This window comes from Monocercomonoides exilis, assembly GCF_001643675.1.
Source record: "Monocercomonoides exilis strain PA203 chromosome Unknown scaffold25-1336746, whole genome shotgun sequence".
In the NCBI taxonomy this organism is placed as follows: Eukaryota; Preaxostyla; order Oxymonadida; family Polymastigidae; genus Monocercomonoides; species Monocercomonoides exilis.
This window is the reverse complement of record NW_027150570.1, coordinates 360,938-375,266: the sequence shown is the minus strand read 5'-3', so window position 1 is coordinate 375,266 and position 14,329 is coordinate 360,938. Positions and strand designations below refer to the sequence as shown.

The 14,329-nt window shown below is 32.2% G+C and overlaps 4 protein-coding genes across 4 annotated transcripts; 1 reads left to right on the top strand and 3 right to left on the bottom strand.

Annotated features, from left to right (window-relative positions):
* Positions 1–17: 17 nt before the first annotated feature.
* On the bottom strand, positions 18–1,523 carry MONOS_10731 (fatty acid elongase). The gene is made up of 5 exons (XM_067863206.1): positions 1,306–1,523; positions 1,185–1,236; positions 790–1,127; positions 488–714; positions 18–303 (listed from the first exon to the last, which is right to left on the bottom strand). Exons 1-5 carry the CDS (start codon positions 1,503–1,505, stop codon positions 188–190), a joined length of 933 nt encoding a protein of 310 aa, XP_067726537.1. The 5' UTR covers positions 1,506–1,523; the 3' UTR covers positions 18–187.
* Positions 1,524–1,601: 78 nt separating this feature from the next.
* MONOS_10732 (putative serine protease) lies at positions 1,602–5,611 on the bottom strand (the record flags this gene model as incomplete). The annotated part of the gene is made up of 8 exons (XM_067863207.1): positions 4,748–5,611; positions 4,521–4,611; positions 4,160–4,260; positions 3,668–3,845; positions 2,975–3,100; positions 2,369–2,578; positions 2,010–2,152; positions 1,602–1,783 (listed from the first exon to the last, which is right to left on the bottom strand). Exons 1-8 carry the CDS (start codon positions 5,436–5,438, stop codon positions 1,602–1,604), a joined length of 1,722 nt encoding a protein of 573 aa, XP_067726536.1. The 5' UTR covers positions 5,439–5,611.
* A 5-nt stretch (positions 5,612–5,616) lies between these two features.
* On the top strand, positions 5,617–6,918 carry MONOS_17636 (putative membrane protein (DUF2053)). The gene is made up of 5 exons (XM_067870574.1): positions 5,617–5,707; positions 5,782–5,911; positions 6,014–6,116; positions 6,173–6,416; positions 6,509–6,918. Exons 1-5 carry the CDS (start codon positions 5,631–5,633, stop codon positions 6,633–6,635), a joined length of 681 nt encoding a protein of 226 aa, XP_067726535.1. The 5' UTR covers positions 5,617–5,630; the 3' UTR covers positions 6,636–6,918.
* A 2,995-nt stretch (positions 6,919–9,913) lies between these two features.
* MONOS_10733 (uncharacterized protein) lies at positions 9,914–12,324 on the bottom strand. The gene has a single exon (XM_067863208.1). The coding sequence runs from the start codon at positions 12,084–12,086 to the stop codon at positions 10,347–10,349; it is 1,740 nt and encodes a 579-aa protein (XP_067726534.1). The 5' UTR covers positions 12,087–12,324; the 3' UTR covers positions 9,914–10,346.
* Positions 12,325–14,329: the final 2,005 nt, after the last annotated feature.

The window sequence follows — 14,329 nt, the reverse complement described above, 5'->3', positions numbered from 1 at the left end:
TCAAAAATTATGAATTCTTTTAACAACTGAATTGATTTTTCGAGTTATTAATTAAAAACGATATGAAATACAATAAATACAAAAATTCCCAGAAACAAATGACAGTTAGCGGATGACAAAACTTTTTAAAATAACAATAAGCCTTAACTGCGTTTTAAGGATATAATTGTAAAAAATTTTTTAAGAATTACATTGGTGCGATGTGAGGAGAAGGAGACATAAGCGGTGAAGCAAATACGCTTGGTGATGGTGGAACAGGGGAAGCTTGTCCTTGCTCAGCCAGGCTAGCAGCTTGTCTTGCGGCTATTTTTTGTTAAAATTAAATAAATAAATATTGAAGAAACAGCAAAACAACAAATAATGAATAGTAAATAACAATTTTTGAAATGGAAATTCAAAAAAATATTTTTTAAATATATTTTCAAATTTTGTGATTGATAACAAAAGATTATCGAGAGAAAGAAAAATGAAGAAAAGAGGTACAAACCTGCCTGTGAAGCGAGTTTTTTCTTAAGCTTATATTCCGTTTGATAAAAATCATAAAACAGATAGAAGAAGTAGAGATCGACAAGACATCCAATGCTCATTATAAACAAATTGCCTGAGCAATCTGTACCGAAGAATAACCGACCAGGAATATATAACGCAAAGTAAACAGCTCCAGAAGAGAATTGCACAAGTTGGAATGTTGTAATGTAGTGACGAAGGCGCCATCTTAACATGATGAAAAGAGATTTAAAAAAAAAGGCAATTAATCATATTGAATGTGAATTTGAAGCATTTTCATACCTGTGCCCAAGAGATGACATTCCGTAATACAAATACATGACAACGTGGACAATTGAATTAAAAGCGCATGGGAACCAGACTGTATTGAAATTCGCAGCGAACCACGAAACAACCATCATCATCATTCCAGAATGATGAAGAACATGAAGAAAAGTCAATCCTTTCTGTGACTTCTTCAAAACAATGATGAATGAATCTATCAATTCGTACCATTTTGATAGATGATAAACATAGCACCACCAATACAAACGTCCAACCATTGGAGAGCCTCGTGGAGCACATACAGCATATTTTGCCCAAGAGCGATGGGCTTCTTCTGGAATTGGACGTATCCAAACCTAAAGCAATCAAACATAAAACATATATAAAATTTTAACTAAAATAAGGTAAATTACCTCGTAAAGCATTCCAGCAGCCATCACAAATGATAAACCACAAAGAATAAAGCTATTTCATGAATTTAGAGAAATAAGTAATGAATGCATATTAGAAATTTTAAATAATAAATTTCTATACTTATGAATTGCTGTGAACATTCTAAGTTTGTAAGCTGGTCGATTTTCCATGTATTTGGTTCCAAAATACAATCCAGCGAGGTACAAAATCATGGACATTGCAATGAACCAGGGTTGTGTGAAAGGCGTAACACCAACTTTAAACTCAAAGTGCTTCGTCGCTTCCCACCACGACTCTTGTACTTGTGTTGCAGTATCCATAAATTTTCGCTGTGATCATAACCCTTTTATTAAACTTAAAATAGTGGTTTTTAAATCTTTTGTTATGAATAAAAAAACAACAAAGAATTAAATTATTTAAGCATCTTCATATTGCTCTCTCGCATAGTTAATGAGGTGAGTGAGTGCTGGTCCTCCAGATAGATTATTATCTCCGTCTTTATCATTTCCCTTTGTTGCAGATTCTGAACTAATAAGTGCAACAACCCTTGGAAAATCTTCATCTCCAAAGAATCCCCAAACAGGTCCTCCAGAATGTCCTTTAGTTGTCAAGTTTCAATTCAGAAAATACATAATTCATGAATTATTTTAAAATAGAAAAAAAAAAAAGAAAGCCAAATAAAATAATTATAAAATAAAATAAAATAAAAATGAAAGAAAGAAAGACAAAATCATTTTTCATTTATTCATAAATTAATAATAAATTAATTAATTAATCCAAAGATGAAAAAAAAAAAAAAAAAAAAAAAAAAAAAAAAAACATACCACTTGTCATGTCAATGAATGTTCCCAGCAGATAGCTCTTCCATGACTGAATAGAGTATTCGTCCATGAAATCAATGCTTCCCTCACTCGAAATGACAGGCACACCACTTTGTTGGAGCTCTATGGGATAGCCAACATTGTACCTGAGTGGATAATTAAGGATTTTTTTTTATAAAAAAGAAATGAAAGAGAAGAAGAAAGAAAGTTAAATGGAAAAAAAAATGAAATAATTTTGAAAATATTCAATTTTTAATTAATCAAAGCAAATAAAAAAACATTTATAATAATTACTCCACAAAAATAAATAATAAAATAATATTAATTATAAAATATATAAAATAAACTCCATTTCACCACACCAATACGGTTTCCCCAGCCAATCCCTCTGGAACGTGGTGTAGCCAACATAACCTGCTTTTTCGCCCAGCGGCTCCTTCAGAACGAGAATGGCTTGGTCAAATGCTGACTGCAAGTTTGTCATCGCCCCTGAAATCTTCACATAGACAAGCACATTCTCCACACCGCAGGAGCCGAAGGGCTCTTCAGAACGATAATAGGCAGGGGTGAAACTGGGTGAGGAGGGGGAGGGGGTGAGGAAAGGAGGAAGAAAGAGAGAGAGAAAAAGAGAGAGAGATAGAGATAGAGATAGAGATAGAGAAAGTGAAAGAGAAGATTTAACAATTAAATTTTTTTTATTTAAATAAAAACAAAAGAATTTAAATTTGAAAATTTGGAAAAAATTATGAATGAATAAATCAAAAATAGAAATAAATCAAATCATTCATCAAAAGAAAATAATTGCATATAAAAGGTTACAGCTTACTCCTTTTCTTTCTTCCCCTCTTTCTTTCTCTCTTTCTCTCTTCCACTCCCTCTATCCCCTCCAAAATCCCCTCTCCATTCCCCTCTCCATTCCATCTCATTCTCTCCCATCTCATCCTCTCCCCATCCCATCCCACACATACGTAATCCATTCAGCCCCTCCCTTTGATGTCCATGGAATGCAATGAGAACCAGTCACAACCAACCTCTTCCCAACCAATGTGCCTGTACAAACACCTTTTGCACTCCTCACTCTTCCCACAGCTGACCTGAATGTGGGTTGGAAAGAGGAGATGAGGGAGTGGGAAGGAGGAGGGGGATTGGAAGGGGTAATTTGGAAGAATGGAAAAGAGAAAGAAATATTGAGAGAAATAAAGAAAGAAAGAAAGAAATATTTTATTAATGAATAAATTTATAAATAAAAGAAACAAAGAAAGAAATGAATAAGTAATGAATTAAGAAATAAGGAGGATAATAAATAAATTATTGTGTACAGTTATTATTATTATTATTATTTATTTCATCGCTCAACTCTGATAAGAAAAGCAAAAAATGATAATTTCAATAATAAATGCTCGTTTCACTCCTCAATCACTTCATTTCTTCTCTCATTCAAGATATCTTTCTTGTAACATTCAACCTCATTCATCCATTCATTTAATTTATTTATTTATTTATTTATTAATCTCATTCATTCATTTATTCATTCATATCACATCACATCACATATATACATATATTCATATACCCATATACATAAACATACATTCATTCATATACATACATTCACATTCATAAACAAATACATACATACACACAAACATACACACACACACCATGGATACGATGCATTCTTGAATGCCTTTCTGTCATCCACCCCAAACACGTGTGTTCCCTGATTCAGTTCTGACTGGGGACCTTCAGATTGCTGTGCTCTTTTCTTCTTCTGCTCGTATGTGCTTGAGATGTCCCTCCGCTGGCTGAACACCTCGAACACGGGCACATCAGAGGGATCTGAGAGGGAATGTGAGAGGAGAGGAGAGAGAGAAAGAAAGAATGAGAATGAGAATGAGAATGAGAATGAGAATGAGAATGAGAATGAAAGAAAGAAAGAAGAGAATTTGAATGGGTATTGTTATTGTTTTGAGAGCAATAAACATGAAAGAGAAAGAAAGAGAAAGAAAGAGAAAGAAAGAGAAAGAAAGAGAAAGAAAGATAAAGAAAGATAAAGAAAAAACGGATGAATTATTGACTGAATGAAAAGAAAAGAAAAGATAAGATAAGAGAAAATCCACCCATTTACCACCACCACCACCACCACCACACACCTTTCTCCTCTTCCGTCAGTCCAATTGGAGTGATGTTTGCCTTTGGAGGCTCCTTCTGAAGACGAAGATTCTTCGGTCGGAATCCAAGTCCTTCGCTCCAACTGACAACAATGAAAGAAATGAGGATGTTTGTGTGATGATAGTGTGGTTGTTGTTGTTATGGATTGTGGAGATGAGGAGGAGGAGGAGGAAGAGGAAGAGGAGGAAAAGAAAGAGGAGGAGGAAGATGATGATGATGGTGATGATGGTGATTGCAATGTAGAGGAAAATAAAATAAAATAAAATAAAATAAAATAACAAATTTTTTTAATTTTTAAGTTCATGAATTAATTTTTTGCTGAAATAAAAGAAATTTGCAAACTTTTGCTCATCTGAAGATGATGTGTTTGAAAAGCGCTTGTTGAGTGAAGGTGAAGAAAGTGGACTGATTAATGTGACGTGTGGTTGCGGAGCTTCGATAAATTAATTAATAATTTCAGAAATTTATTAAATTCAACAAAAAATACACAGCATTGAAACGCAAATATGTTAATAAATAAATTAATATCAGAATATCTATTCATATTTGATAATAAAATAGACTCAAACCATCGAATGCTGATAATTTAATCCTATTTCTGTCGCTGAGAAGTGAAGTGTCTGTCGTGTCTTGATTCTCCTGGGTAGTGATTGTGGTTGTTGTGCGTGGAGTCTTCGGAAAGTGTTCTTCGGTTTCTGATATGACAGAAGAATCTGAGTGAGATGCTCCGTTACGGATCATGAAATGGACTGACGTAATTTGCTCTGTAGATTCAACAGGAATATCTAAAAGCAAAACATTATTTCTTCCGATTTTCAGTTGATGGACTATAGTGCCATTATCAATCATGTTGGATATTTCTTGGTGATGCCTTTCCTGAGTTGTTTCTAAAGATCTCGGATTTGAAGACAGAGGCATCAAATTTGAAGAAAACGGTTGTGGAATTAGATTCTCAGCTCCTGAAAATGTTGAATATAAAATATCATTCTTTGTTGTTTCAACAATTCTATTAATTTCTTCTCCAGTACTTGAAAAAGCATCTCCAAAAAACTGATCTGGCTTGGAAAAAGGATTAAATCCACCCTGTCCTATTGGATCAGCATTTCTATTTGGTTGGGGCATTTGTTGTTGAGGTTTTGAAAGTTGTTGGGCTCGATACCCAAATGACTTTCCAGAATAAATGAACGATAGAAGAAGCGTGAAAATTAAAAAATATTGATGATTCATCGTTTGTCGGAAGCCCAAATGAAACATTCGCATGAGGTTCCCAAAAAAGTTTTACAGAAAACGAACAGATTAAAAAGTGCAACTATCCAGCAGTAATCAGCATTCGACTTATAACACCTTTAAAGATGTATGAAGGCGATGCAAATGTTTCAAAATTCTCAATGATCATCTCTGTGCATAAAAAACGAAAAAATAAGATCAATGTTAAACCATAACGTGAAAGAGATGGCATTTGTACCGCTAATAAACGCGCTTGTATTGACATTTGCTCCGTATATAATAGTGCTGCAATTTTCAAAATTGTTTGCGCGTTTCTTAATAATTGTTACAATGCTTTGTTATTTATTTGTGTATCTTTTTTTTGTGTTTTGCATAGAAAGGATCATATAAAGTACAAGACTGCTCTTAAAGTATTAGCTGTTTATGTAGTAAGTGCAATAATTAAAGTTGTTGTCGATGTGATACTTCCGCCTGGGTCACCATCCAAACACTTCACGTTAGATGCTGTATGAAAATTTTTTGAAATAATTTTTGATTGTTTCGTTCAATCAATTGTTTATATTTTATTATAAAATGATTTTAATGAATGTTTATAATTTTATATGAAGGGAATATCTGTTATTTTGAAAAGTGTAATTGATCTCATCGGAATGACAATTTCATTATCACTTGGATCAGGAACGGAATCTCGAATTTGGACTGTTGGGATGAGTTTGCAAATCTCTTTTTTTGTCTTTCTTTGTTTATTTTCGTTGTTTTATAAACAGGTTGGGCGGTTGGGAGATGCCTTTTTTCTCGCTTTCTCCCAATTTGGATGGAATCAAATGCACTTGAGTGGAACTCTGCATCTCTTGTTCATTCACTTCTTGCACATTGGGAAGCATTTATTTATTGTGCTTTAAGTTTTGCTTTATGGCTTCTTAAATCACAAAATGCAAAACGTCGTGGAATGGCTCAGAGAGTATCGCTTTTCACTTTAACCTCGTTTCTAATCATTTCGGTTATTCAAAGGTGTGCTGCAATTTTTGTTTGAAATTTTTCTAAATCTTATTGTTCGTACGACTTTTTATGAAACAATTACGATCCGCTGCTTTTATTTAAAGATATATGGAGATGAATCATTTTTCTTCATTTCTTGAATTCATTTGTTTTGCTCCTATTTATGCTTACTGTTTCTTCATTTGCTTAAAATGTTTTAATTCAATTATGGATGATCATTTCACTCGATAGTATTATTTTTTTATGAGCAAAAATGGTAAAAGATGGTAATTTTTTCGTATCTTTTTCTTTCATTGAAAATCTTGTTTTTGAGTTTCTTTTTTGGTTAAAACTTGACATCACGTTTGTGAAATGAATGTTTGAGATATACCTCTGTGATATGACAAGTTATGAAATCATTTATCTGTCAGAAAAAAAGAACAAGATCATTTTTTCGAATTCAAATTACGCTTCAAAAAATCATGTCATTAATTAAATGGGATGAAATATTTAACTTTTTGAATTTTGTTCTACACATTGCTTTCAAAGATTTTTCACAACTTTTTTATATTTCAATGTATTATTTTGCATGAGGATGCCAGAATTACAATAACACGATATGAAAGAAAGTTTGGAACAAATCATTGAATTTTTCATAATGGTGATTATTTTTGATATCATAACTTTTTTCAGTGTGTTGTTTTTTCATAGATTGATGGTTTTTGGAAAGGCATTTTGCATTTTCATGTAAAAAGCATCACAACTATTTTAAAAACAGATGTTTAACCGAATCAAAAATAAAAATGAATTCAATAAAACTTTTCGCTTTTCAATTTTTTTTTAATTGATACTCAAGATATATTCCTTCATTAAAAATTTTGAATGAAATATTCCGATATCAAAAATAATCACCCATAATTGCAAAAATTCTGTGTCAAATGACGCAAGTTCGCAGATATGAAAAATCATTTTTTTATGAAATCTGAAAAAGTTTAATAAAGTTATGAGTGTTTCAGTTTTTTAATGTGTGGTGCAAAGCGAGCTTGAAAGTTCGCCTATTCCTCCTTATGTGTTATCATTTTATTCATCCATTTCATCTTAAACATGTTGTTATTTTTTCAATTGTCAACTCAAACAATAAGAAGAAAAAAAATGTTCAGAGTTAAAGACATGTGTGATTATTATGAAAATTCATTGTCAAAGAGAATCAATTAATCATTGTAGTAAAAAAATCAAATCGAATTATTTGTTCAAAAAAATATGATTTCAAAAATAATCACCGATATTCCCTTTTTTTTTGTTTGTGGGGACAGGTTTGCGACAAGAGTGTTGATGAAGCACCAATAGTGTTGTATAAATAAAAAATGGAAGAAAAAACTTAATAATAATTGACACTTTGCGAAAACTAATTTTCACAACAATAAAGAAAAATGACCAACAACTTTAAATTTTGGTTTTATCAAGAAAAAATAAAAGGTTCTTTCAATGAATTCAGCTCTTTGCGTTTTTTTATTTACGATTAACAATGAAATTCTTTTTTCATGTGAACGCATATAAGTGTCTCATAATAAATTTGATATGTCATAAAAAGACTCAGTCATAACAAAAAGATTGTTTCATGATGAAAAATTAATTCATTTCATTCAAAAAATAAAGACTCCCCGAAATTTATAGATTTCACAAAAGATAGTTACTTTTTGAAATATTTTTTTTTCTTAAAGCTCTGATCATATGGGGCAAATATTTATTATTTATGAAAATAACAACGATCTGTTTCTAACGTTTTCTTTTGTCTTATCGTTAACAATCTTTCATTATCTTGTTATGAAATACAGAATAATTGAACAAATGTGTGAATTTAACGACTTTCAGACTTTTTTTGCACAAAGCATAAAAAAAAATTGGATAGCTCATAACTTTATTTCGCTTTCTCAGATTTTGAAATTAATTAGATTTTCATATCCGTAAACAGGCATAGCTGAAATCTAAACATGAAGTTTTCCAACATTTCACGAATGTCAAAAAATAGACATATTTTTATTGCGTTTTTTGATCTCAAAAAGTAAATGAAAAGTGAATAATTTTTCAAAGAAAATGCCTGAAGAAAAATATTTTGCCCAAAATGAAAAAAAATAGCAATCATTATTAAATGGAACAAAAATTATAAAACAGATAATTTGATCTTATTGGCAAATGATTTTCACAAAAGTCCCTCATTATTTTGGTGATCGTTTTTGAAATCATGATTTTTTCGGTTTGCTGATTATTTGAATATTCATGAATATCGAATAAAATACATCTTCGAAAGTCGAAATTTATTTCTATTGAATAAATGATCAATGTTTGATAAAAAAGAAAGACAGTGATGCTTTTATTTGCAGCTATTACTTTTCTGTATTCATTGACAAATATTTTGGACAAAAATTTCAAACTGTGATTTCTGAACGAAAAAATAAGATTATAAAAACAATCATCGATTTGTTAAATTCTTTTCTAAACAATAATTGCATCTTGGACAATAAATATAATTAAATAAAATTCGAAATTTGGTTTGAGATTTTTTAAGAACTGAATGTGATTTTTCAACAATTAACAAAAATTTTTTTATATAATAAAAGTTTCTCACAAATACAGTTTGTGCAAAAAATACCGGACATTGCAAAAAATACCGGACAAGATCGATTTCACAATAACTGCAAGAGTAATAATTCTGACAATTTTCCTCGAAATATATCTCATCAAAACAAACTCATTTGAAAAACAAGACTCCACTTCAGCTTTATTTGTGCTCAGAAATAATTAACATCGAAATTTCGGGGAAATGCAAAATCCTATTACTCAGAAATACCTATAATTATTTTTTCTGAGCACAAATGAAGCTATTTTGAAAGTTTTGTTTCTCTAATGAGTTTGCATTAATGATGCATATTTAGAGGAAAATTGTCAGAATTATTCCTCTTGCAGTTATTGAGAAATCGATCTTGTCCGGTATTTTATGCGATATCTGTATCAAACGAGTTTTCATTGATGATATATATTTTGAGGAAAATTGTCAGAATTATTCCACTTTCAGTTATTGCTAAATCGATCTTGTCCAATATTTTTTGCGACCTCCGGTATTTTTTGCACAAACTGTCATAACAACGTCAGAACAGCTTGACATTTTAATCTAGAAAATAATTTTGTTTAGATGATTATTTCTTTCATATTGTTGTATAAGTTATCAATTATTTATGTCAAATCTCATAATAAATTAATATTTTGACTTTGCAAAAAATGCTGATCACTTCAATAATTTGTAATTTTTTCAATGTCATTTTAAAAAACGAAAACAAGACAGAAAACCAAAAATTCGAAGCCAGATGCACTTTATTTATTCCAATAAATAACACAATATCAAAATCTTTTTATTCTGTTAACATTTTACCGACTACGATAAGTTATCATATATCGATTAAATTTTTATTATGGATTTCTTTTCATTTCAGCAAGAAATATTACAATACATATTGAAATAAGAAAGTAGTTCGTGCAAAGAACAAATCACTGTTTTTTTTCATAAAAGGAAAAATTATGTACCATTTAAGTTGATGTACAAACAAAACATATCTTTCAGAAAAAAAAAAAAAAAAAAAAAGAAACGTATTTCTCAAATACACAACTGATAATCATTGAATTAAGTCGGGACTCTAAATCTTAGGTTCTATTGATCTCAAAAAAATCCAATTAAAAGTTAATAAATGATCCTTAAAATGTTGTCAAAAACGACTACTCAAAATAAACTCGGTTCATGAACGAAAGTTTGCAAAAACAAACAAACAATATAATATTATTGGAAGTACAATTCAAAAAGTAAATAATGGTCAAAAAGAAAATAAGAAATAAACGAAGCAGGGATATGAAAAAATAAAAAAATAAAATAAAAAAAAAATAAAATGGTAACAATAGAAAACCACTTTTGGACTATTCTGTTGGGACTTCCGATGAAGTTTCTTCTTGCGTCGTTGAATCAACCAACACCATTTCATTGCTCTTGTTTGCTTTCTTCCCCTTCTTTTTCTTCACAACACACACAACCACAATAATCACTACAACAATAATTACAACAGCTGCAACTATGCCAATAACAAGTCCAATTATTCCTCCTTTTGTCAGTGCACCTTTTATCAGATTGTCAAAGTTACCTTGCGAACGACTGTATGTCCTCGGCTTCTTACTTGACGAAGTCGTTCCCTCAAAATTATCTTTCGTGAATTTGCCTTCAGTTTCGTTCGTAGTAATTAAAATGTCGCTTGCATACATCTCTTTCGTTATCTCATATCGTTCTTCTGCTTGAATGTTCAGCGCTTCAAAAAACTTTTCGCTATTTCCAATTGCCTTGTTTTCTTTAAACTTGCAGTTCAGTACGTGCAAAAAAGACGCTTTTTCAATAAACAGAATTGCCAAGGCTCCTCCTCCAAATCCAGCTTCACATTTCTGGAACAATGACTCTTTAATCGTCGATGACTTTATCTCCGAAAAGCATAAGGCACCACCGCAGTTTATTCCATCCCCGATTGTGGTCTTGCACTCATTTATCGTAAGACCAACCCACATTATCTCTGAACTCAATAATCCTGTCATAAACCCTCCCACACCAGCAACGCACCCTTCTCCGCTCACGTCTGATAAAAAGCACTCTCCTTTGTTAATAAGAATTGCGCCACCTTCAGATATCCCAGGTCCTATCCCTAGCAATTCGTCGCCTGTAGCAGAACACCCAATAAACTTACTTGCCTTCAAAGCAACCACGGAATCAGTGCCTGATGAATACAGTGCACCCCCTCCAATCGCAGCTGAGCAACTTTCAAACGTGCACGAATTAACCTCCGCTGTCGCTGGCCCAATAACAAGTCCTCCTCCAACTAATCCTTTGCACGATGAGAACGTGCAATCCGTAAAGGTTGAAACTCCAGCTTCAACTATCTGCGTGGAAGAGAATGTCTTCCCCTCATATGACACTCCAATCGCCTGTTCAAGCAACCCATTTGCACTCAACCGAAATTGCAAGTTGTGCACGCACCTACAAAAGCTGCAATTACTCGAAGCAAACTCATACACATTCATTCCTCCCATGACTCCACCATAAAACACGTTCTGGCAATCGAAAAAGCTCGATCCACTCAAATGTGTCTCCAAGCACCCTGGCGCATGCGGAATTCCTACAAATCCACTTTGCTTTGTAGCATTGTTGAATGCGCAATCCACAACAGACATTCCCTTCCCTTGAACCGGAAGGAACGAACTTTCCCCCACACACATGAGATTATCGAACCTCGAATCCTTCAGGAACAGTTCTTCCTGCCCATCTCTGCTCTCGCAGAAGCATGCAACAGAGCCATGCTGCTGTGCAATAATCTCAATGCCGTTTGCAACCAAAGACGATCCAGCAAGCAAAAATGGTGACTTTTCTGTGTTCGTCGCCTCAATCACGCAGTCCTGTAGGATCACTTCAGAGCCTTCCACAAACTCTCCGATTGAACCTTTTTGCACACCAATCAGCTTGGTATATACTATTCTAACTGATGCATTTGTTGCTTTAGTAATGCATCCTATTCTGTTGTAATTGTTTGTAGATCCAAGCGTGGTCATCTGCACATCTCCTTTGTAAACTTCAAATGCATTTATTCTCAAAACATAAACGCAAGCCAAATAGAGAATCATTAGAAAGAGTCTTTTAAATATTTTTCAAAATTGATATTTAAAAATATGGTTTTGATCATAAAGAATAAAATTCGATCTTAAATAATAACTTTACGAAAAAAAGATTCAATATGAGGATCAATATTTTAATTTCGAAAGAGAATATTTCAATCAATCCTGTGTAACTTGAAGATAAAATAATGTCATGCACGACACCAGTTTTCAACAAAAAAAAAAAAAAAAAAAAAAAAAAAAAAAAAAAAAACATTTTCTCTTTGAGAAAAAACAAAATATTTATTTTGGCATGCAATTATTCGTATTCAAATGAATTTAATTTTACACAATTCCCAATACAGCATAGATTTATAAAAAATGAATCAATGATTTGCATAATCAGTTGTGAACAAATATTCATGTTTGAAAGGATTGTGCAGGCATAGATATTAATTTTGGACTTTTTATATCTATTATATTACTCGATTTATTTTGTGAAGGAATGTGCAAAATCTCATTTTAAATCAAAATGGCCAAGAATATCAAATAAAATAAACTTTCAAAAAGATAGGAATTGAACAATGCAGAAAAAATACATAGGTACTAATTATTATTTCAGTTGAAATCATGACAATTGTATTTTTTTAAATTTGAATATCAGAATTATTTAATGAACTGGAGGATTGCAATGAGGAAGAACAGAAACAGAAAATCGAAGAAACGAATGTATTGATGGACGAGATGAACAAAGATGAAATTTATTTTGCTTTTCCAAAGGAACGGCGCAATAAAGTTAACGAAATGATTGAAAAAAAGACATTTTCAATGGAAAATGCCATTTTCATGTTAAAGCACTTTGCATATTGCAATAAGCTGAATAGAATAATCACTCGAGGTTTTTAAAAATTTTCATCAGCAAAAGATTGGAAAAGATGATAATTGATGAAAATGAGAAGAAAAAAGAAGAAAGAAACGAAAAGCTTTTGACTGATCTCTGCGAATGCTATGTGATTCTTGTAGATTATTTCATGAGCGATGAAACGCTATCCATTTGTGTTGGCTGCATTCTGAAAGCAGCTTTGAACAAGGAGGAAAACGAGGAGATTCAAAAAGATGTGGAAATGGCTTTGCTGACATTGAGCTGTGCTGGATGTGGCGTGTGTGTTCTTGTGTTTGCTTTTTGATATTGTTGCTTCTTTCTTGTAATTTTTTATGTCAGAAAGTTAAACGAAGTTTATATTTAAAGGAAATTACAGAAATCATTCAACATCATCAGGAACATCACAATCTGAAACGAAATGAGTATCTATCTGCTTGGCAGTTTTTGATTAGCAGATTTCTCAATGATAGAAGATTGGAAAGAATGATTGTAAATGAGCTGCATTTTGTGAGAGAAGCAACAAGAGAATTGGAAGAGCTATCGAAAAGCGTGAATTGGAATAGAAAAAGAAAAGAAGAGGATGAAACGATCACTTTGGAAAGATGGCTCCACACATTGAATTCTTTTGCGATATATGGCCAAATCCAGGACGAAAAATACTCCAAGCTGACAACGCTTATCATTGATATGTAGGTTAGTGTTTTTATTGGCACCATTTTTTTATTGGCACCAAATTTTTGAAGTGATAAAATTCAAAAAATACAGACTCAATTAGCAAAAATAAACAAAACTTGGGTCAAATAGTCTTCGAATTTTTCTTTTTCCAAAACTTTGATCTGTAGAATTTTCTTCTTCGATGTTTTCCAAATCATCATGCAAAATTCTTCGATAAACTCTTTTCTTCTTTGACTTAATTGGAAGAGTATCTTCAATGTTTTCTGTTTCATCTTCGGCTTCGGAACATTTCGCACTTGTTCGAATAAATATATCTTCTTCCCACTTTTCAAAGAAATCCTCATTTGTGAGCAGTTTTCCGTAAAAATCAAAACGATTTGAATAAGCGGGCAAAGGAAAAGAAGAGTGTTTGGGTAATTTACGTAAAACTGGTCCTGAGGATTTAAACAAAACACCACTTGCATCAAATGCATTCTTTATTACTGATGGTGCGAATGCAGAATGAAGAGCTTGAGGAAGGATGTCTGCCAAAGCCTTTCTGTTGGAAGAAGCTGTTGAAGATTGAGGTATTTCTATTGATGAATATAAAACCGATTTAAGAACAGCAAAAACACCTCTATCGAGAGGTTGTGAAATATGTGTTGTGTGAGGAACAAATGTGATAACATCCACATTCGATTCCATAAATTTTCTCCAAATTATAGGGTTTGCACGA

Excerpts from the sequence above, each read along its gene's own strand:
- MONOS_10731 (XM_067863206.1), bottom strand. The coding sequence starts at position 1,505 with ATGGATACTGCAACACAAGTACAAGAGTCGTGGTGGGAAGCGACGAAG. Across the intron at positions 1,128-1,184 it reads CTGCTGGAATGCTTTACGAG|GTTTGGATACGTCCAATTCC; the intron begins GTAATTTACCTT and ends TGATTGCTTTAG. Across the intron at positions 715-789 it reads ATGTCATCTCTTGGGCACAG|ATGGCGCCTTCGTCACTACA; the intron begins GTATGAAAATGC and ends CATCATGTTAAG.
- MONOS_17636 (XM_067870574.1), top strand. The coding sequence starts at position 5,631 with ATGGCATTTGTACCGCTAATAAACGCGCTTGTATTGACATTTGCTCCG. Across the intron at positions 5,912-6,013 it reads AACACTTCACGTTAGATGCT|GGAATATCTGTTATTTTGAA; the intron begins GTATGAAAATTT and ends TTTTATATGAAG. Across the intron at positions 6,417-6,508 it reads ATCATTTCGGTTATTCAAAG|ATATATGGAGATGAATCATT; the intron begins GTGTGCTGCAAT and ends TTTTATTTAAAG.
- MONOS_10733 (XM_067863208.1), bottom strand. The coding sequence starts at position 12,086 with ATGATTCTCTATTTGGCTTGCGTTTATGTTTTGAGAATAAATGCATTT.